Source organism: Ustilago hordei, assembly GCF_900519145.1.
Source record: "Ustilago hordei strain Uho2 genome assembly, contig: UHO2_contig_17, whole genome shotgun sequence".
NCBI classification, from domain to species: Eukaryota; Fungi; Basidiomycota; class Ustilaginomycetes; order Ustilaginales; family Ustilaginaceae; genus Ustilago; species Ustilago hordei.
The window spans coordinates 264,710-284,460 of NW_024545291.1; the positions used below are offsets into that span (position 1 = coordinate 264,710).

Sequence of the window (19,751 nt, forward strand, 5' to 3'; positions counted from 1 at the left end):
CAATGCGGCTCTCTGCTGCTCTTCTTTTGTATATATATAGACTCCTTCTCTCTCCTCGCTCTCTCGCTCTCTCTCTCTTACCATCATCATCAATCACACGAAAACTTTAACTTGTGCCACACAGATGTATATATATCTGCTGAAAATGACGATCCAATGAGACGGTAAAAGGGCGACGCGGAGCCGATCTGATCGAAGATCAGATAGGGCCGATCCGGTTGAGCTACCGATTCGATCGTAGATTAGGTCAAGTCGATCTCAGGAGAAATCGGGTGCAACACAGTCCCACTCGTTGTCATGATAGACCATGAAATAGTAGTACCCCCACATCAGGCAAGTGCCACTCACATGTATATATAACTCACAGAGAGCACTAGGCTCTCGCCACATTCCCTTAGTCAATTGAGTATATTTGTTTCTGTCTATAACTAGCAGTGACATCGTACTTAGACTCTCCCCGATCGCCAGTATCGGGACCTAAACGACCTTTATATTTAACAATATCGAGCTGATGATTCTAGGCTCTCACCACGTTCGACCAGTCAATTGAGTATAAGCGTTTCTGCCCTAAATAGCAGCGGTACTGTGCTCTGACTATCGCCGATCGTTGATCATCGGCACCTGTCCTCCTCATCTTTTATCACACCTGTCGTCCAACGGTCAACATCTTTCATCTCATCTTCTTTTCCTTACACCACCAACATCAACACCACCCTTCGATATCGGAGCGTACATCGTTAAGCAGGAGTGTGTTCAGGATGTACACTTCATCCTTTACCCCAAATTGGGGCGGAACACATCTCCTATTCCTCCACTTACCCTTCACTTGCACTTGGGCATCAACAATACCTTCACTTACACATACGACGCTAGATCCACCACCAAACCCCTCAACTCCACTAGCGCACCCTACTCTACCCCGCTCTTCATCTTCTTCCAACTCTTCTCCCTCCAAGCCCTCCACCTCACCCTCCGAAACCGGCGCTTCCATAAAAGGCTTCGTCGGGGGCACAGTCTCCGGCCTCACAAAACTTCTCGTTGGGCATCCATTCGACACCATCAAGGTCCGAATGCAATGTTCTCCCCATGGAACATACACTGGTCCACTAGAATGCTTTCTCCAACTTGCCCGTCGCGAGTCTCTTCTTGGGTTATACAAAGGTGCAACTCCACCTGCACTGGGATGGGCTATTACAGATTCGGTTCTTCTTGGAAGCTTGCATAACTATCGCCGCATGTTTGCAAGGCTTACAAACAGCGGTGAGGAGGAGAATGGGAAAGGCTTGGCGATACAGTATCACGCTTTGGCGGGCTTAATGGCTGGTTGGACCAACAGTTTCGTCACTACTCCCGTTGAACTGGTCAAGGCCAAGTTGCAGATGCAGACTCAGAGAGTTTCTCTTCATCTGCCAGGCCAGTCCTCCCTCACAACCACCACCGTCACACAGCGTACATTCACAGGCCCAATCGATTGCATTCGGCAAATAACCTCGCAACACGGGATCTTCGGCCTATGGCATGCCTTACCAGCAACGTTATTATTCCGTTCCTCATTCGCAGCTATGTTCGGCAGCTATGAATACTTCCAACGCTTATTCAACTCCTGGAAAGGAACGAGGTGGGAGTTGAACCCGGGAACAATCACGTTCATCTCGGGCGGATTGGGAGCGGAGGTGTTTTGGTTAACCGCATTCCCAGCTGATGTGATAAAGAATCGATTGATGGCAGATAACATCACAAATCCAAAGTACAAAGATATCAAAAGCGCCTGGGTTAGCGTTTGGAATCAAAGAGGGAAAGAGGCGAGGTGGTGGTACAAGGTTAGAGGGGTGTATACAGGGTTCTTGCCATGTTTACTGAGAGCGTTTCCGACCAACGCAGCGGCACTGTTTGCTTTTGAGACTGCGATGCGGTTCATGGGTGCCGAGAAGGTCTAACCTTCCAGCAAGCCACCTCGGGTTTGATCACTGTTTTGCATTTGTATACCCTTTGATAGACACAGCACCACTTGCAAATCATAGACACACAAAGCATTGCTCTGGTTGGAAAGTTTGTGGTGGTAGAAGAAAGCAAATATGAGGTCTAGACAACTTGATCTTCATCCTCTTCATCACTTTCAATCGCAGCTTTCCAACGCTTCCTCCTAACATCCTGTCCCAGCATCAAATCTTCACTTGGCTCTCTCCCCCCCTTCTTTCCCCTTCTCGCCGCTCTACCACCTCCTCCTCGCGCACTGTTCGCCTGCTCCAAAAACTCCCTCACCAAGCTCCGATCCACAGTTTGGATATAATACTTCCCCCCACCGTCGGCCCAACTGACACATCCTGACGTGTACAGCCTTTCGGTAACCCTCAAAATGGCCAATGGACTACTTAGTGTCCTTTGCGTCAATCTAAAATCCGCCGGCACAAAGGGCTTCAAAGACACCACCTGTGCTCCATCCGGCAAATCCAAAAACAGCAACGAAAGATTCTCGTTCGTCTTTGGCAGAAATGCGTAGTTGTTCACCAACACTACATCCGCACGTTTCAACACTTCTCGCACTCCATTGTGCTCTCCAAAGTCGCCCAACCACGCTTGGGTTCTTTCCCCACCACGCAATCTCCACGCAGCCCAGCGGTGTTGTGCCTCGATGATCTGTTGAGAGGCGAGGGAGGCAGGGATGGGCATCATCTCACATCCATACGCCTCAGCACCGGTTTGGAGAGAGGTTTGAATAAGAAGGTTGCCCACGCCGGATCCGAGGTCGACAAAGACTTTGTTGGGACCAAGGCAAGTAAGTTGTGCAATCTCGGACATGAAGCGGGGGAGAAGCTCGCCGTAAACGTTGTCGGAGAATGCTTGGTATCGACCTAACTCTTCTACTCGGGGTCCTACGACGCGCGCGTAGACTTGGTCTTGGATCAAACGCCAGATTCCTTCGGGTACTCCGGTTGATATGCCAAGGGAAGAGATATTGTAAGAGAGTGCGCCGGATTCGCGTAGAGCAAGGAGAGCAGAGTTGAAACGGGCGATGGTGCGGAGGAAGAGTGGACCGTCTCGACGATTGCGTGCTTTTGTGAAGCTGCGGAGGATTGAGTCGGGGTCGGGTGCGGAGTGGTCGGAGGAGGAAGAGGCGAGGGAGAGTTCGGCTGGTGCTGGGGAGTCGAGGCGGAGGAGGGCGTTTTGGGTGAGGACGGACTTGGTGGATGGATTGTGGGTGCCATTTGCTACCGTACCATTGTGAGCAGAGTGAGAGCAAGGAGATACAGGTGCGGTGTGAGAGATGCGATTGATGTGAGGTTCTGGGGTTCTTGCTCCACTGTCTCGATTGACGTGGTTACCGACCAGTTCGTCCCGACGTGAGGCTTTGCATCCTTCGCTGTCGAGCAAGTCAGCAGACTTTGCTCTGGCGTTCTGACTTCCATTCAGCCCAACACCGGACTCGGCTAGCGCCACAGCAGTATGACTCGCACTACTAGTCGATGCAGTAGCACCATTACTAGCAGAGGGAAGGATCATGCCAGCGTTATTTGACACCTCCAAACTGTCCAATGCTCCAAACGCCTTGCGCTGCTCTGGAGTGAGATAGTGCGTCACAATAGCCCTCACTGTCGCCAGCAGCTCCATCAATGGATCGTACTCATCCGCATCCTTTGGCACCAATAACAGAAACTCCTCCGACGCTCCCTCCCCCGGATAGACCAGCGTGGCTCTCGGAGCATCCCGCAACCCATGAAAGTAGGGTCCGTAAGACTTGAAGTTGCTCGTGACTACGTCAGCTGATGAGATCGGCCTTTGCTTCTCCTTGTCGCCATTCCTACTCTCTCGATCAGTGGTAGCGAGAATGTCCCGCGGGACCGTATAATTCGGGAAGACCCCCTCCCTGCCAACCTTCTGATAACTATCCGTCGTTGGATGCGGATCAACACTTGCCCTCTTCGACCCTCTCGGAGTAGCCGTTGCACTTGCACCCTTCCTCAACCAACCATCTTGCTCATCATCATCAATATCTGAATCCACCACCTTCTTCCTCGCCTTTTTCGGCTTCGAACTGCTCCCTGCCGATTTGTTCGAGTTGGACTTGACCGGAGCTCTCAACTGCGCCTCAAGACTAGTTTCAATCGAGTTTTGCCGTTGTGTGGCTAGTCGCTCTTCGATGATCCGTCGACGCTTTTCTTCGGGTAGGGCATTTTTGGAGTTGTAACCGGAGAGCGCAGCGATGGGGTCTCGTGGTTCGGAGGGTTTGGTGGGTGGTGGAGCAACTCTCTTTTTGATAGTGGTGACGACTGTGGAGGAGGATGGTTTGGGCTTTTTGAGCGGTGGTTGTAAGGAGGTGGTGGTGGTGGTGGTGGATGCGGTTGGGCCTGTGCGTGTGCCGTTGGATGTTGATTTGGTGGTGGAGGTGGTTGGTGGCGCTTTTCCACCGAAGAAGTTGATCATGGCGGCCGAAAGAAGTTAGACGGAGCGACGCTGATGAAAGGTGGTCGAAAGAGTTGAGCTTTGGGGCTTAGTCAATACACATGTGATGAGCGGGATCGAAAGATATGTGCTTCTGGTGCTGGTGCTGGTGCTGGGTCTATGCCGAGGTTGCGGAATCGAGTATGGAATGCGGGGAAGGATGATTCTAGGTAAGAGGAGGAATATGGTTCTATGAGAGCGCAAAAGGGGTATGTATATAGTACAGATCGAAGGATGCGCAACAGAGTTTGATGGTTGGTGGTCGTTGTACAAGATGAAGGCCGAGGGTGCGCAAACAAAAAACAAAAAACAAAAAAAAACAAAAAACAAAAAAAAAAAACAAAAACAAAAAACAAAAAACAAAAAACAAAAAAAAAAACAAACAAACAGGAGAGTGCAACACTCGTTCGAACGCACGCGGCAATTCAAGTGGAATTCAGTTGAAGATAACAATTAGTGTATGCCATTTTATTGGGGCCACAATCAGGCTCCCTTACTACAGTCATATGCTTCTTGTAATGCTTAGTATTTTCATAATGTGAACCTAATTGACAGTGATATATATACCTTGTTGCCACTCTGATCATATCTGAGCAGAATGAGTCATCTCTCTTGTACCCCTATGTTGTTGCTTCATGAAGTGTCCCTGAGCCATTGCTATGACAACCTTCACATGTTTCATTGTGTTTCTCACTTATGCAGGTGCTTGGTACCACAGTGCCTCAGCTGCAACTCATGCATCCCCTTGAGATGCCAACACATCTTCAACTAATTCTCATTTCTCACTCTCACACCTTTTCTTCTTTTCTTCTATTCTCAAACTCTCGTGCGAGTAAGGTGCACATACCATCGACGCCACTTGGCTACTCACCGCACAGCATTGCATCCATTGCCTGCGATTGCGACACATGTCACTTTCACCGGCACGCATCACATCCGACATTCGCATTCCCCTCAAACCCTATCTTTGCTCTGCACTACCAACGGCAACAATAGTCTTCGACTCACCCTATCGTCTCCCTACTGCCCAACATGGCCTCTTCGCAACCACAAACAGTCCCATGCGCCTACAAAACAGGTCGAACGCTCGGACAAGGTACCTATGCCGTTGTCAAAGAAGCCGTCCACATCAAGACTGGTCAATACTATGCCTGCAAAGTTATCTCGAGGAAACTCATGGAAGGACGAGAACACATGGTTCGCAATGAAATTGCTGCACTCAAACGAGTCTCTCAAGGTCATCGATCCATTGTCACCCTGGTCGACTACTTTGAGACAATGAACAATCTTTATCTCGTCACCGACCTCTGCGTTGGAGGTGAACTGTTCGATCGGATCTGCGAGAGGGGAAGCTACTACGAGAAGGATGCCGCTCACCTTGTCCGCACCATCACGGATGCTGTTGTCTATCTTCACGATCAAGGCATTGTTCATCGAGATCTTAAACCCGAAAACCTTTTGTTCAGAGACAAGACAGAAGAATCGGACCTTCTGATCGCTGATTTCGGTCTCAGTAGGGTAGTGGATGACGAAAAGATCACAGTCCTTTCCACAACTTGCGGTACACCTGGCTATATGGCCCCTGAAATCTTCAAAAAGACAGGTCACGGAAAACCAGTAGACATGTGGGCAATCGGCGTAATAACCTACTTCCTCCTCTGTGGTTATACCCCTTTTGATCGGGATACCACCATGGAAGAGATGCAAGCCATCATCCACGCCGATTACAGATTCGAACCTTCAATGTATTGGCAAGACGTAAGCGATAACGCCAAAGATTTCATCAACCAACTTCTAACCATCGACCCAGGCACGAGGTTGACTGCGAAGCAAGCACTGCAACATCCATGGTTGCAATCCGCCGCTCCGAATGCAAAGACTGCAGAGGGTCAAGCTGAACAGAAGGATCTCTTGCCAGATATCAAGAGCGCTTTCAATGCAAAGAGAACCTTTAGGAAGGCGGTGAACGGGATCAGGTTGATCAATAGATTAAGGACAAACGAACACGTGCCCAACAAAGACGAGATCGAGAAATTGAGACAGACGATCAAGGAGGCTGAACAGGAGAGTGACAATTTGGATCAGGTTTTGCCTGCTCAGGCTTAGCACAACGTCGGTTTGGAATGTGGTTCTCTACTTTTCTTTCTGTAGGAGCCTTGTTTTCAGGTTTGTGCAATGGAATATCATCTCTTCTTCTTCTTCTTCTTCTTCTTCTTCTTCTTCTTCTTCTTCTTACATTGGTCCTTTTGACCGCATAGTGACTCGTCCTTGATTGGCCAGTTCAAACAGTGACAGGCAGCAGCGGGCTGAGGTCGCGAAAAGTGCATTGCAGTTGATGATGTAAGATAAAAGTGTCCGTAATGAAAAATATGCAGGATAATGCGATGATGCAAATCAGTAAATGTATGAGGAAAATGTGATGGGTGCAAGCAGCGACCGTCTCAGAGCGTGGCACAAGGCAGACTGCACTAGTAACCCATCCACCTCGTGCGCAAGCCCTCCAACCACCGACCGTACAGCAGATCAGCAATGGGCGACCTTGGCGCTTCATCCGCAGAAGGTTGTTGCAACTTGGCAATCTGAGGTCCTATCAACCTCTGTCTGAAAGTGGTGGAAAGATTGTCGCGTGCCTGTTCGTTGTCGTTCATGCTCAGCAACAGGTCAACGATGGTTGAGTAGGCCAGAGGCGAGTTGAGCAAAGCTAGATCCTCGAAGCCTCTAGAGATCATGTCGAGCGCTTCTACTTCTGCTGCGTCAAGATCTTTCTCTTTAGCACGGTCCATGACGGGCAAGATGACATCGCGCACCAGGTTTTCGCCAGCAGTGGCGTGTGCTTTGGCCGTACTGCTCGAGCTGGTAAGTGCAGAGCGAGAGTGGCGCAGCTGACGCTGCGGAGAGCCATCGGCTGTCTTGTCTAGGCCTGACAGGGCTGAGTCACTGCGCAAGCTGCCAATGTACTGCTGGCTGATCTTAGCCGATCCACCTGCGTCAAGTCGACGGACAGGTCGCAGTGTCTCGAGACCGTTGGCAACATCGCCTTCCTTGAGCACGGTGCCGTTGATGTTGTTGCGTTCGTTCCAGCTGCTTCGACGTGTGCGAGTCTCTGTGGAGCGCGATGATGATGCCACGGAGCCATTCCTGCTGTGGCTTGGCGAAGCTTTGCCGTCGCGGGCGCAGCGGATGTGCTGAGTGGCCGTGGAACCGGCATGAGATGAAGCCATGGTGGCCGCTGCAGTAGCAATGTCAAGACTGCTCTCAGCAAGGCCACTCGCAGAAGGGGGCGCAAGGTGCGATGTGGATGACGCAGCCGCTGCGTTGCGTCCAATGCCGCCAGCAAGATAGCCGTTGGGAGCGTCCGAAGGCTGCATGCCTCGGAATGAAGCAACAAGAGCATCGACGTGGATCGACTCGCGACCCTTTTCTGCAGGTGTTGTAGGACCCGAAGCGGTCGAAGTGGCAGGTGTGCTGGAAGATCGACTGAGAGCATCGCTGCTAGTGTACGCCTCAGGCGAGAGGTCCGAGATGTCGTCCTGATTACCACCTCTGACAGCATGGTTGGCACGGATGGTGCCATTGCGTCGTGGCGTGTGCATAGCACTGTCGACGGCACCCATCAAGTGACCAGCGGGGCGAGTGCCACGCACTGTATCGTAGCCTGCTCTTTCTTGGCCGGTGGCGGGTGGACCACGACCTGGCCTAGCGCAGAGGTTAAGTTGGCCATGATCATCTTCAGGGTCATCGTAGATGGACATGCGCGAACGCATCGTGTCGAACTGCCATTCGCTCATGATACTGCCGCCACCGATCGTCGAGTCGGAGGCATCCACGCCACGAAGATGGTCACGAACAATGGCGCCGCCTCGAGTGGCGCCGCGTGCTTTGTACTCCTGATGCTTCTCGATGAGCTCGGTGAGCAAGACGGTCTTCTTGGCGTACTTGATGAAGCGATGCGAGAGGAGCTCCTTGGTCGAGGGGCGGTGCTTTGGATCCTTGATGAGACAGAGGTCGACAAAGTCCTTGAATGCAGAGGAGAAGTTGCCTTCCAGGGTGGGACTCTTAGCCTTGGGAATGAGGAAGAGAACTCGCATGGGATGATACTCGGCTAGTGGTGGTTCACCTTTGGCCATTTCGATGGCAGTGATACCTAGTGACCAGATATCGGCCTTGTGGTCGTAGCCTGCTTGCCTGATCACCTCTGGTGCCATCCAGAAGGGTGTGCCGACGAAAGTGTTCCTCCTCGACTTGTTATTGGACAGCTGTGCAGCAACACCAAAGTCGGCGAGCTTGACCTTGCCACTTGCTGAAAGAAGCACGTTGGCAGCCTTGATGTCGCGATGGATCTTGCCCTCGTTGTGCAAGTACTCAAGACCAAGAAGGAGCTCGCGACAGATGATGGCAATGTGTGCTTCAGTGAAGGCGCCCGCTTTGAGCAAGTCAAGACAGGATCCACCTGCGAGGTACTCCATAATGATCCAGAGCTTGTACCCCTTGACGAAGCTGCCGTAGTAGCGTGTCACCCACTCGCTATCACATTGCGCCAAGTGAGCAATCTCCTGTTGAATCTCGCTGATGTCATCGTCCGAGTCTTCGAGGTCGACTTGCTTGATGGCTACGATCTGGCGGGACTGCTTGTGCATGGCCTTGTAGACAGTACCGAAGGAGCCAGCGCCAATTTTTTCGAGCAGCTCATACTGTTCTGAGAGCTCCTTGCCGGATGCGATGGGCTTTGGCGGTGAGCAAGCGAGGTTGCTTGGTCCTGCGACAGCTGCTGGCGGGAGTGAGGTTGCTGAACTTGTGCGTGTGGGTGGGGAAGGGCTGGTTTCGCGCAATGCTTTGCGTGGCCCTAGTAAGGGTGATCTGGAGGGTAGTGGAAGGTTGGGCATGATCGATCTGATAGGTTCGAAGTAGCGAGTTGATGGTTGCTTCGAGATGGTCTGGTATGGGAAGGGAAAGTGGGAAGGGAAAGCGGTAAGGGAAAGTGGCACGGTCAAGCCCTATTGCATACTATGATGCCTTTCCGCAACTGCTCTTTGATTGCGAAAGCGTGAGCTAGTAGCGATGATGTGGAAGCTGGTATGCGAGACTAGACGAGAAATGCGTAGCTGGTGTCAAGGCGGATGTGTGAGATGCGATGGGCTCTGGGAGAATCGTAATGAGAATGTTGGTCGTATCGAGTTCGTAATGCGTTGCGTGTCGTATGAACTATCGTTAGGGTTGTAGTTAGCGAGTCGAGAAGATAGGTGTAGGAAGAGATGACGGTGGAGAGTCGGGAGCCAGGGGAGTAGTGAGATGGAGGTGGGAATGAAGAGATGAAGGTTGGTGAACGCGAGGGACAGACCGCTGGAGGAGACGGACGAAGTGGTTGGTGGGTTGTCAGAGGCAGAGAAGAATCGAGCAGGCGCTACAAGTCTGACGTTGATGTTGGCGTTCGTGTCGACAGCGGGATTGATGTGCCGCAGTGTAGCGTGGGTAGAGGGAGGTGCAGCCTGGCAGCTTCTGAGTGTCGGGAGAGGGGAATACAGACCAATGAAGGATTGAGGGGCAAAAGGCAAGGCGGTGATGGGAAGAAGGCGGGCGGGAACAGTGGAGAGATAGAAAGAGGGAGAGGGGTCGAGAGGGCAAGAGGGCAAGAGGGCAAGAGGGCAAGAGGGCAAGAGGGGTTCCAATTCGAAACTAACGATGACCAACGGTACCAAGGAAGAGCACAACTCAGCGTCTCAACTCCCAGGATCAAGAAGGGCGGAACCAAGCCGAACTAAAGTAGCGATCTGAGATGGGGCGGTGGGCGGTGTGGTGATTGGATGGTAAAGAGAAGCTGCGAGAAGGGGTGGAAGAACGACAGTAAGCGGAAAGCGCTTGTAAGTGTCTGTCGGAGCAGCCGATACACAATACCGCAGCAGGAGCGCGTATCACGTATGTGTGTGCGTGTGTGTGTGTGTGTGTGTGTGTGTGTGTGTGTGTGTGTGTGTGTGTCCGAACCATCAATTCATACCATAGCATAGACAATACGAGAGCATAAGAAAGATTAAGATTGCGGGATGAGCGTGAGTGTGCTCACAGGCTCGAAAGGCTCCCGGACCGCCGCAAGGAGGGCCGGATGAGCGCAAGAGAGCGTCAAGACAAGGGGGTGAATTTACAGGGTGGGAAAAGAAAAGAAGAAAAACACTGGAAGAGACGGCGAGATTCTGCTAAGCGAGCAGCTGCGAGAAAGGGGGTGATTGGAGAGAGAGCATTCTGTAGCTGCGCCATGACTTGGCAGAATCTCTGACCAAAGATTACATCACAGGACTTTTGTCACGTGATTACCATGTCTGTGTGTTGTTGGTTGGAGCGGCTGGTCAAATTGCACTTCACAAATTGCACTTCATCAGCCGCCTCGAAGCGAACGAATGCATAGTTTCGCTTTGGCTTTCTTTCCTCTCGCTTCTTTCTGAGAGTTCTGACACACAGCAGCACCAAATCTGCATCACGTGATCAGTCATGATAAGAAAAGAAAAGGGAAAACAATATTTGACTTCGCGATGACGGTCGTCCAGCTGCATCGAATTTGCAGCTGAGCTTGCCCCTGTGTCTGAGGTGGGGTGGGAAAAAGCAGACTTTCCGAATCTCTGAGAATTTAGCCCCTTTTTGAGGCAAGAAGGCACTTTTCCAGTCAAGAATACGGCTTGATTTTCGTCGTCTTGTTTTTCTGGAACCGTTCGCAGCACATCTAATGTGCAGCATCAAAGAACAATGGGACAACCTTGGCTCAATTTGGCAGGTCAAAGTCGGAGCTGCGGCTTGGTGGGTAGTTGATTCCAGCCCAGCCCAGCCCAGCCACAAGGCATGGCGGCCACTATCAAGGCTGCCCGCGGGACAGAGAGAGACAGGGGCGAGCTCGAAGACCAAATCTAACGGCTCGAGCGCCTTTTGATTCCATGTTCTGGACAAAGCCTTAGTGCGAATCAGAATGAGGTCTAAGCAAATGACAGCTTGAAGCCGCAACGCCTTGCTGTTCAAGCATTGCCCTTTCTAACACGAGGCCAGGGTAGGTGGGCACCCTTGCTCAACAGTCCGACAGGACTCTTCCGACCTCTCCCGACTTGCAAGACTATTTTTCCTTTCAGCGACACTCCGCTGAGTCGGTTCACAGCAATAAATGTTGAGGCTGTCTGGAAAGGCATGCCCTTCGGCAAGGCAAAAGAGGGGGCCTTCGGCCGCCCACGAGTTGGGGATGAGACAGTGACCCTGCAGTTGGCCTAGCTATCCTACGATAATACCGCAATCAAACGAGCCGTGTTCAGAACTGACAAGCTTAGATCTGAATTGCTCTTGCATCGGCATTCCGGCACCCCAGCGTGAGAATTCGTTACAGAGTGCTTCGGCTGATCCGAGTATCATAGACTCAAATTGAGCCTCGAGCTTCGTCGTTGTTCGTTCCGACTCTGCCACCGTTGATCATCGGTCAAGCCGATTCCTTCACTGATCCAACTTGTACTTGAAGCTCTATAATAAATAAAAAGATACATCGACTCGAACGGATGGCAGCAGCTCTTGGTGAGGAGGACAATGCCATGATGGCCGTGTCCATCGAGGTTGACAAGGATCGAGACAAGCGAGCCAATTTGGGCACTTTGCATGACCTTTGGCATCCAGGCATGTTGGTAATTGACGGCGGAATCAGCGTTTGCGGCCTGTTCTCTGTCATCACTCAGGATCACACCTCGTGAACGTCGCATCGCTGATCACTTACAGCTCTTACTACTGAGCACCAAGCTCAAGCTCGTCCTCATGTCGCTTTTGATATTTGACAGCCTCGGCTAGAGGCACGACGTGTGTGCAATTTGCCCCTGATCCAAACACAGCCGAGTCAAGGCACAGCCGACTCCAAAATCTCCACAGAGCCCATTTTCCTCTGCGATTCCGCCTTGAGGTTCACCAAAGTTGTTTAACCGCCTCCAACTCAAAAACAAGTGAGATTGCGTCGTTGGCATGCAGTCAACCCCTAAACCTCTCTCTCTCTCTCTCGCCGCGTCATGGTTAACGAAACTCGAGACAAATCATTGGCCTCGACGGTATCAGGCGATTGACCTTACCAGCATTCATCTTAGTCAAACGGAAACACGGACAAGGCCAGACCTCGTTCTGAGCTCGAGACTAGCGTAAAGGTAGATCTGGAACGAGGTCAATATCAGGCCACCCGATAATCTCGAGTCTGAACGCAAGATAGATTGTCCACTCTGATGCTGGACGGTCAGGCCTTTCTCCTTGGACCTTGGATCTTGCACTTGGTCCATCTCACCATGGTTATCCCTGCGAATTGAGTTCTTGCCCAGCCTTGATTGAAACATACGATAAGAAGATCGTCAGCATAAACTTCCTTCTAACTCATCCCTTCGTGAGGGACAACGCGAGCATGGATTTCACGGCGCTTCTCACGGGCTTTACAAGAGCCTTGTGGCATTCAAGTTAGCTCTGCTTCCCACTTCTGACTCAATTCGCTTTCAGACGGCCGATCCCTCAGGTCAAGCCGGAGAGAGCCTTGTCAACACGAGAGGATGACTGGTAGCGTGGCCGGCATTATATCATCTCTGCTACCGCAAATGGTGTCCTAGACTGGTGCTCATCCTCTTTCCATCCTGTCTTGCAGTAGAGATGCCATAATCAAGCTTTGACCCACGTTCCCGGCGAAAAGAGGTTGTTCCCTTCGCAGTCGATACATCCAAAGACCGCAAATTGACACGAAGCCCGTGCAGGCGACCACCACCGGCAAACGTGATATCCTTCCGTGGCGAAGCTGAGTAACCAGTGGAGGTCAAGGGTCTCAAAGACGGTAAGCAAGCGCCGCTCCAACTGCATGCCACGCATGAATACGATCATCCTGGATCCTTGATCTGTTGCCACTTGACCGAGAGAATAACCTCAGCATTTCAAGCGGCCAACCAAACAGCGGCGAAAGTATCCCGCTCTGTCGGACTTTGATATGGGATGGACATCGCGTTGAACAAGCATCTCGCCGCTGTAGCGCTGCATCCGAATTCTTACTGTATTCGCTCGAACGCGGAGCAACGGCCACCTACCACTTGGCATGGCGATGGATTGGCCCTCCAGTCTTGCACACCTTTGGAAGCGCCACGCGGTCTTTGGATTTCAGACTCATCCCCATAACCGCATTAAGAAAGAACCCCATCAACCGCTCGCCATCGGTGAAAAAAGCCTCGAGAGGTAGTGACAGCCCCAGCCAGTCACGCGCGGAGATCAAAGTCCATGTCTGAGCTGATCAAAGCCCGCCTAATCGCCACCAGCCGTCTCTAGAAGTGTGGAGTTTAATGGTACTGAAGACCTGTGATGTTTTTTTTTTTTTTCATGGCTTTTTTGTGCCTCAATTTCCAGTTGGATTTCTTTCACATTTTTAGTCTCTGCTTGGAAATGACAGACTCGATCCGCAGCTGGACCCTGAATTTTTGCGATTTTGAGACAACTACACGACTTGTTGCTTCTGAGCAATCATCACAACGGTAGGCCCGAGCGTCGATGACTACGCCCACTATCTCAACGCCACCGCAGTTCTTCCACTGAACAGAGCTTGGCATACCAGTCTGACGGTCATCTACCGGCGACATGTCCAACCAACTCCCATCTCCAAGGAGTACCTCGTGTTCGCTTCAAGATGCCAGCTACATCCTCCAAGAGAGCAACACCGGCGCGGAACAAGGCAAAGCTTGCCCACGACTCGACGAGTGCTGACAAAGAGGCAAGCAATGGACCCGTATCAGAGGCTCAGACTCAAGTGCAATACGTCGAAGCGTCCGCATCCGCTTCATCACCGTCGCGAAACAGACCAAGACGATCAACGCAAAAAGTGACCGTCGACTATGCAATCGAGCCATCTCCAGAAGAGTCTCCTGAGCCAAGCACTTCAACTCCAACCCCGCCACGATCCGCTGCCGCCGCTCTCGCAACGCCGCCTGCCAGCACTCCGCAAGTGACATTCGCAACACCACCTCCAAAAAACAGTGCAAAAGGCAAAGGCAAAGCAAGAGCCAAGTCAGAAGACGAAGACTACAACGATGATGCGGCCGATGAAACATCCTCTCGCAGAGATCCCGACCTCGAGATATTCACCCTGGAAGGTCCGATAGATGATGTTAATAGGGTGCAGCTCAAGACTAGCAAAGCGAAGGCGATGCGCCCGTTTTGGCTACAGGGTGCTGTCCAGCCAACTTTCTTTGGTGTGCCCACTTCGGACGTGTTGCAAAATGTAGCTGACCAAGAAAGGGACGCGAAATCAGAAGCGGCTCGAGGAAAGCACTCACTGGAAGAGGCACTTCCTTGGCCGCAAGACGGACTTGCGGAGACTTGCTTGGATTCCAAGGCGTATCCTTTGATCAAGAAGAGCTTGCAAAAGTTCTGGCTCGGGTATGTTGGGTGGATTCCAAATGAAGGTGTGTACGATATGGCTTGGTATCCGGGCAAAGCAACGGGGTACAGAGAGAGTCAGGAAAGGTCAGCTTGGGTGAAGACTACAAGACAGCAACTGATGTCGGGCGAGAACCACTCCAGCCTCCAGAGAGGGCTGATCGAGTAGGATCGCCCTTCGTTCAGCGCTGGCTGGACACCCATCGTCACACCCTTAAGCTTCTCACCACCAAAACAGCGCAGCCATTTCTTCAAGACACAACAACCCTACAACAAAGCGCAGTACGCCACCCGACCACTGTCATGAAGCTAACCGTCCCGGAGATCTCCATGCGCAGTCGACTCAAGAGGCACACTCTTACCGACACGCCCAAAAAAACCTAAGAAACCATCTCGATCCAAGACTGATGGGAGAAACGGAGAAGCTGACGATGCAGGCGAAGGGTCCGACGAAGAATTTGCCAACGAAGACGAAAATGCCATTGCTGCGCTCGATGCGAATCAAGAGCCTATCAACCTCGACGATCCCAAGTTTGCCAATATCCCCAACCTTGGCATCGAAGAGAAAGGTCCACAGACTGGCGACGTGCTGCACATCTCAGTCGGGCCACCGGGACAAGAGAGACCAGTGCAAATCCCACGGGGCATGTCAGAACGGCTTGACAGGATGAGCGTAGTGCCGGATCAAGGTCATATAATGAATGCCGGAGGCCATGTCTACGATCTAGGTTGGGTTCCTGTGCCGGTGCATTTGAATACGGGCAAAGAGTACTTTGTGGTGTCTGCAGCCGCGTCGAAGGCGCCAATGACGCTTGTTGGGCAGAAGCGACAACGTCCTGCGCCTGCAAGCTTGCAGGTTTGGAGCGTCTCTCCAGACTCGCCTGCAGCTTCTGACGGCGGGAAAGGGAGCAAAGGAGAAGCCAAACTGGAGATGGTAGTGTGTCATGAAATGTGAGCGGCGTACAAAGTTGCATTCTGTCCGATCGGCCATGACTATTCTGCTCATGGAGTAGAAGAGCAAGGGATGCAAGGCAGGCTGCGTCGATTAGGCCTGCTAGCAGGATGCTTTGCAGATGGCAGCCTATCCATTTTTTCCATCCCCAATCCTGACTCCACACGCGCTGCTCAAACCAAGTCAAAAGCCAAGGCCTCCGCAGATACACCTCTCTACATCCGCCTCGACCCCATCCTCTCACTCGAACACCTGTACCAATCAGCCACCTCTCTCTCCTGGGCTGGAGGAGAACTCTTCGCCTTCGGTGGATCCCAAGGTTGGATTGGAGTCTGGAACATTGGTCGTATACTACGCAATCCCTCCCGCTCCATCCCTCCACCGCCACCAGACTACGTCATCCGAGCCCACCGCTCCGCTATCACCGACTTGACCTTCATCCTCGCCCCACTCATCTCCTCCGGCCACCTCCTCCACACTTGCCTCCCCCAAACCCTCTTCTCCGTATCCCTCGATGGCTGGACAGCATACATCTCCCTCCCCCGCTGCAGCGCTACCTCGATCGAACGGTCTCGTGCAGTCCATTACGCATGCACCTTCTCACCTTTCACCGGTGGCAGCCTCGTTCACGAAATGGCAGACGGCTCCATCGCTCACTACTCCCTTCGCCCGGAGGAGATGCTTCGTTCGCGTTCGATCTCCCACACACCCTCCCCCACACACCCTCCCGAGTCCTCTCGCTGTCCTGCTCTGCTTTCTACCCGATCATAGCAGCAGGCACAGCTCACGGTGAGGTGAAACTCGCCAACATCTTCCGTACTCTGCGAAGGAGTCAGCGTAACCATGTACCCATCTACCAACAGGTACTGGACAGGACAACGGGGGAATTGACGGTGAAGCATCACTTGCTGGCGGAAGTGGCGAACAACGCCGAACCGAAAAAGTGGGCTATTGCGCAATGGCACCCCTCCCTAGCAGTGACTGGGTAGAGTGGAATCCGAATCTAGGCCGATGTAGGTTGCTATTGAGTGGCACTGCTGGGGGAATGCTAAAGGTTGATTTTGTTAAACCTCCTTACCAAATCTAACTAGCCTACATACTCAATCCACTTGAAAGACTACAGATAGCATTGATCTGATCAAGGAGACTGGAGTGTCCTCTTTTGCTGTTGGGTTGTCCGGCGGACTCTGGTCTACCATTCCTCATGAAGGGTACATAGTTGTCCACCAGATTGTCAGGTTCCTTTTGTCCCGCCGAGATAAGCCATTCGTCCCTCAGAAACTGTGTTGCCTTGGGGTCCCTCTGACTCGTAGGATCGCTCAATCTCGCTGGATTTAGCTCGAAAGATGAGAGCGTCAGCTGTGGCTAAGACGTATTCGTCGAGCGCAAAGATGGTGCTCGAGGTTGGCTACTTAGGAAGAGTTCGAGCTCGAGGCCACGTTGTATTGACGAAGAGTCCAGGTGCTATCCGGATTCACCAACACTAGCAGATCTTTTACAGCGAGATAAAGTGGTCCAGCTGATCAACTTGGTCAGTTTTCCCTCTTTTCTTTGAGCCTTCGGAGGGGTGGGTCCTTTTTCTCTCCCCTGCTCCTCCCCAACCCTCTCCTTTTCAGGCCGAACAAGAGCAGGATCAGTATTGACATTGAGTAACGCACAAGCAAGGTCGTCCGGCAGCTCAACAAGCTTTTTCCTGTCCTCCGCTTTGTTTTCCACCCCTGCTCCAGTCTTTAGGAACGGCAAACTCTTCCTCGCTCTTATTCCCCCTCTTCTGGAGCTCGAAGGACTATCCCTCCCACACCCGCTCGCATCGTTTGGGTGATAAGCCAACCCTTTACCCACTCTAATAATAGGCACCACTAAGTCGTCTTCCCCTTCCTCCCTTTGATCACGTGGGATTGGTGACAGTTCATCTTCCAACCCCAAACCGCATCCCTTCCCCAGTGGATGAAATAGGAAGCAATAAGTTCGACTGGAAGCTTGGGTAGGGAAGTGGGGTCTGATAGGTGAACCAGTAGTTGAATGTCTAATTTTCTTCTTTCCCTCTTTCTTTGGAGTTTTAGGAATGCATTCGAGTCGGAAGGGCGGGGTAGAAGTCTCTCTAGCAATAGCGAGAGCACGCTGATCGCGCAATACGATCGATCTTCTTGCTTGTAGCGCCAAATCCTCTTCCTTCTTCTCCTTTCTCTCCGTGTGTGCCGCTGCTGCATTTCTTGTTGCTCTTCTGTCTTGCTTTTCATGTTGGCGATGGTGATGGTTGCGGGGGAGTGATTTCGTCCGGGGCCTAAGAGGAGTAGTCACAATCTCTTTTTCTTCTTCCCTCTCCACCCCTACTCTTCCTATCCTTCTTTGTGTTGCAGGCGTGGCTTCACTCACACTCCTCCGCTTTCCCCCCTTCGCACAAGGAAGGAAGTGTCGAGCCTGAACCTTTCTCATTGGGACCAGAAACCCTTCTCCCTCACCTGGTCTATCCCATCTACACTCCTCCGTCTTCGTATGCCAATAGTACTCGCCTTTCCTCTCCTCATCGTACAGTTCCCACCATTCACCTTCATCTCTAGGAGGTAAAACGATGGTTCCTTTGGGAAGTTCCCATTTGCATTCCCCTGTGGCTGGGTTTGCGAAAAAAGTGTTGCGAGGATTGGAGGGGTCGGTGATGAGGGTCCAGAATTGCGCACCCCATTCGGATTCGATCTCTTTGTCTTTCTTCTTTCGAGTGTGGTTGTGGTGGGGGGAGGCTGTGGGATGAGTGGTGGCCGCTGAGGAAGAGGTTGAAGGGCGAGTAGGGTTTGTGGAGGAAGCGGAATCTCCGGAGCTAGAAGAGTCGGCGGCAACAGTGTTGGTTATGGTGGGTGGAGTGTAGACGATCGGTCGTAATGATCTTCGTCGTGATTCTTCTGTTGGTGCAAGAGAAACTAGCGCAAGGGGGCGAGAGAAAGGTGATGAGGAGCAATCAAATGAGCGTGATCCTACGCTGGGTGATGGGAGAGAGGTCATTCCGTTCGGTAGGGATTTTATTGCGTGTCCCAATACCTTTTCCTCTTCTTCCTCTTCACTGTCGCCAGAATGTCCATCTTCGCACTCTAGATCAGGTAAGCCTGTATTTGGCGTTTGTGTGTCGAATGCGGAGCTTGTTGGAGTTGGAGTTGAGACATCTTCGATAGACTTGTCCTCCTTCAAATCGATGGTTTGCTGAGGAGTGGCACGCCCTTCATCGATCAACTCTTCCACGTCAAAACTCTCCTCCAGATGAAGAAGTGTTTTTCGGGGTGTATCGGTGGACGACTGAACAGTGTGGAAACTGAGCATGCTCGAGCCGAACGATGGTGTTGTAACATGCGTTTTATCCCTGCTAACATCTTCGGCTGCTTGTGTTGTATTAGTCGAGTCCATATCGAACACTAGCCTTTCGAAGGACTCTAACCGTACCTTGTGGTGCGAGCAAGAAAGAAGAAGGTCGCGATGAAGCCTGCTGCATCGAAGTCAATCGTCAAAGCGTCGGTGTGATAAGCTCTAAGCCAGTTGCAGGCTAAAAGAAAAGCTTTGTTGTTTGTTATGGTTGCAGCGAATCGTGAGGGGCAAAGTAGAGGCAACACTTTTAGTGTGTCCGTCTAAAGCAACGCCGAGTGAACCAGTTGTGCAACACACGCTTCCAGTTCCTATTGTTCTTAAGCCTTTGTGTGTTCGATGCACAATGCACGACAGACGTAGGATGCCCGCCTATCACTCTCTGCACTTGCACAAGCAGATGAAGTGAAAGAAGAAAAAGGCAAGACAAGGCGAGGCTAAGCTTAGCATGCAAACCATGCAGCTAGGTGTACCCTTTTCTCACTCACAAAACAACACACCAACACTTTTCCTTCTTCAGTACCACCCCTTGTTTCAAGAAAGGGGCCTCGTACAGTCTTGCTTCCTTTTTTTGACGTGCATGAACATCGAACAACCACAGCATGCACGCTTA

The 19,751-nt window shown here is 51.8% G+C and overlaps 6 protein-coding genes across 6 annotated transcripts; 3 read left to right on the top strand and 3 right to left on the bottom strand.

Annotated features, from left to right (window-relative positions):
* Positions 1-758: 758 nt before the first annotated feature.
* UHO2_06154 (related to YMC2 ### mitochondrial carrier protein) lies at positions 759-1,937 on the top strand (the record flags this gene model as incomplete). Its single annotated transcript, XM_041560377.1, has 1 exon — positions 759-1,937. One exon carries the CDS (start codon positions 759-761, stop codon positions 1,935-1,937), a length of 1,179 nt encoding a protein of 392 aa, XP_041416311.1.
* A 145-nt stretch (positions 1,938-2,082) lies between these two features.
* Positions 2,083-4,422, bottom strand: UHO2_06155 (uncharacterized protein; the record flags this gene model as incomplete). The annotated part of the gene is made up of 1 exon (XM_041560378.1): positions 2,083-4,422. The coding sequence occupies one exon, from the start codon at positions 4,420-4,422 to the stop codon at positions 2,083-2,085; it is 2,340 nt and encodes a 779-aa protein (XP_041416312.1).
* A 1,050-nt stretch (positions 4,423-5,472) lies between these two features.
* Positions 5,473-6,546, top strand: UHO2_06156 (putative calmodulin-dependent protein kinase type 1; the record flags this gene model as incomplete). Its single annotated transcript, XM_041560379.1, has 1 exon — positions 5,473-6,546. One exon carries the CDS (start codon positions 5,473-5,475, stop codon positions 6,544-6,546), a length of 1,074 nt encoding a protein of 357 aa, XP_041416313.1.
* A 362-nt stretch (positions 6,547-6,908) lies between these two features.
* On the bottom strand, positions 6,909-9,323 carry UHO2_06157 (putative Ste20-like kinase Don3; the record flags this gene model as incomplete). Its single annotated transcript, XM_041560380.1, has 1 exon — positions 6,909-9,323. One exon carries the CDS (start codon positions 9,321-9,323, stop codon positions 6,909-6,911), a length of 2,415 nt encoding a protein of 804 aa, XP_041416314.1.
* A 4,766-nt stretch (positions 9,324-14,089) lies between these two features.
* On the top strand, positions 14,090-16,779 carry UHO2_06158 (uncharacterized protein; the record flags this gene model as incomplete). Its single annotated transcript, XM_041560381.1, has 4 exons — positions 14,090-15,003; positions 15,163-15,789; positions 15,919-16,475; positions 16,562-16,779. 4 exons carry the CDS (start codon positions 14,090-14,092, stop codon positions 16,777-16,779), a joined length of 2,316 nt encoding a protein of 771 aa, XP_041416315.1.
* A 475-nt stretch (positions 16,780-17,254) lies between these two features.
* UHO2_06159 (uncharacterized protein) lies at positions 17,255-19,183 on the bottom strand (the record flags this gene model as incomplete). Its single annotated transcript, XM_041560382.1, has 1 exon — positions 17,255-19,183. One exon carries the CDS (start codon positions 19,181-19,183, stop codon positions 17,255-17,257), a length of 1,929 nt encoding a protein of 642 aa, XP_041416316.1.
* Positions 19,184-19,751: the final 568 nt, after the last annotated feature.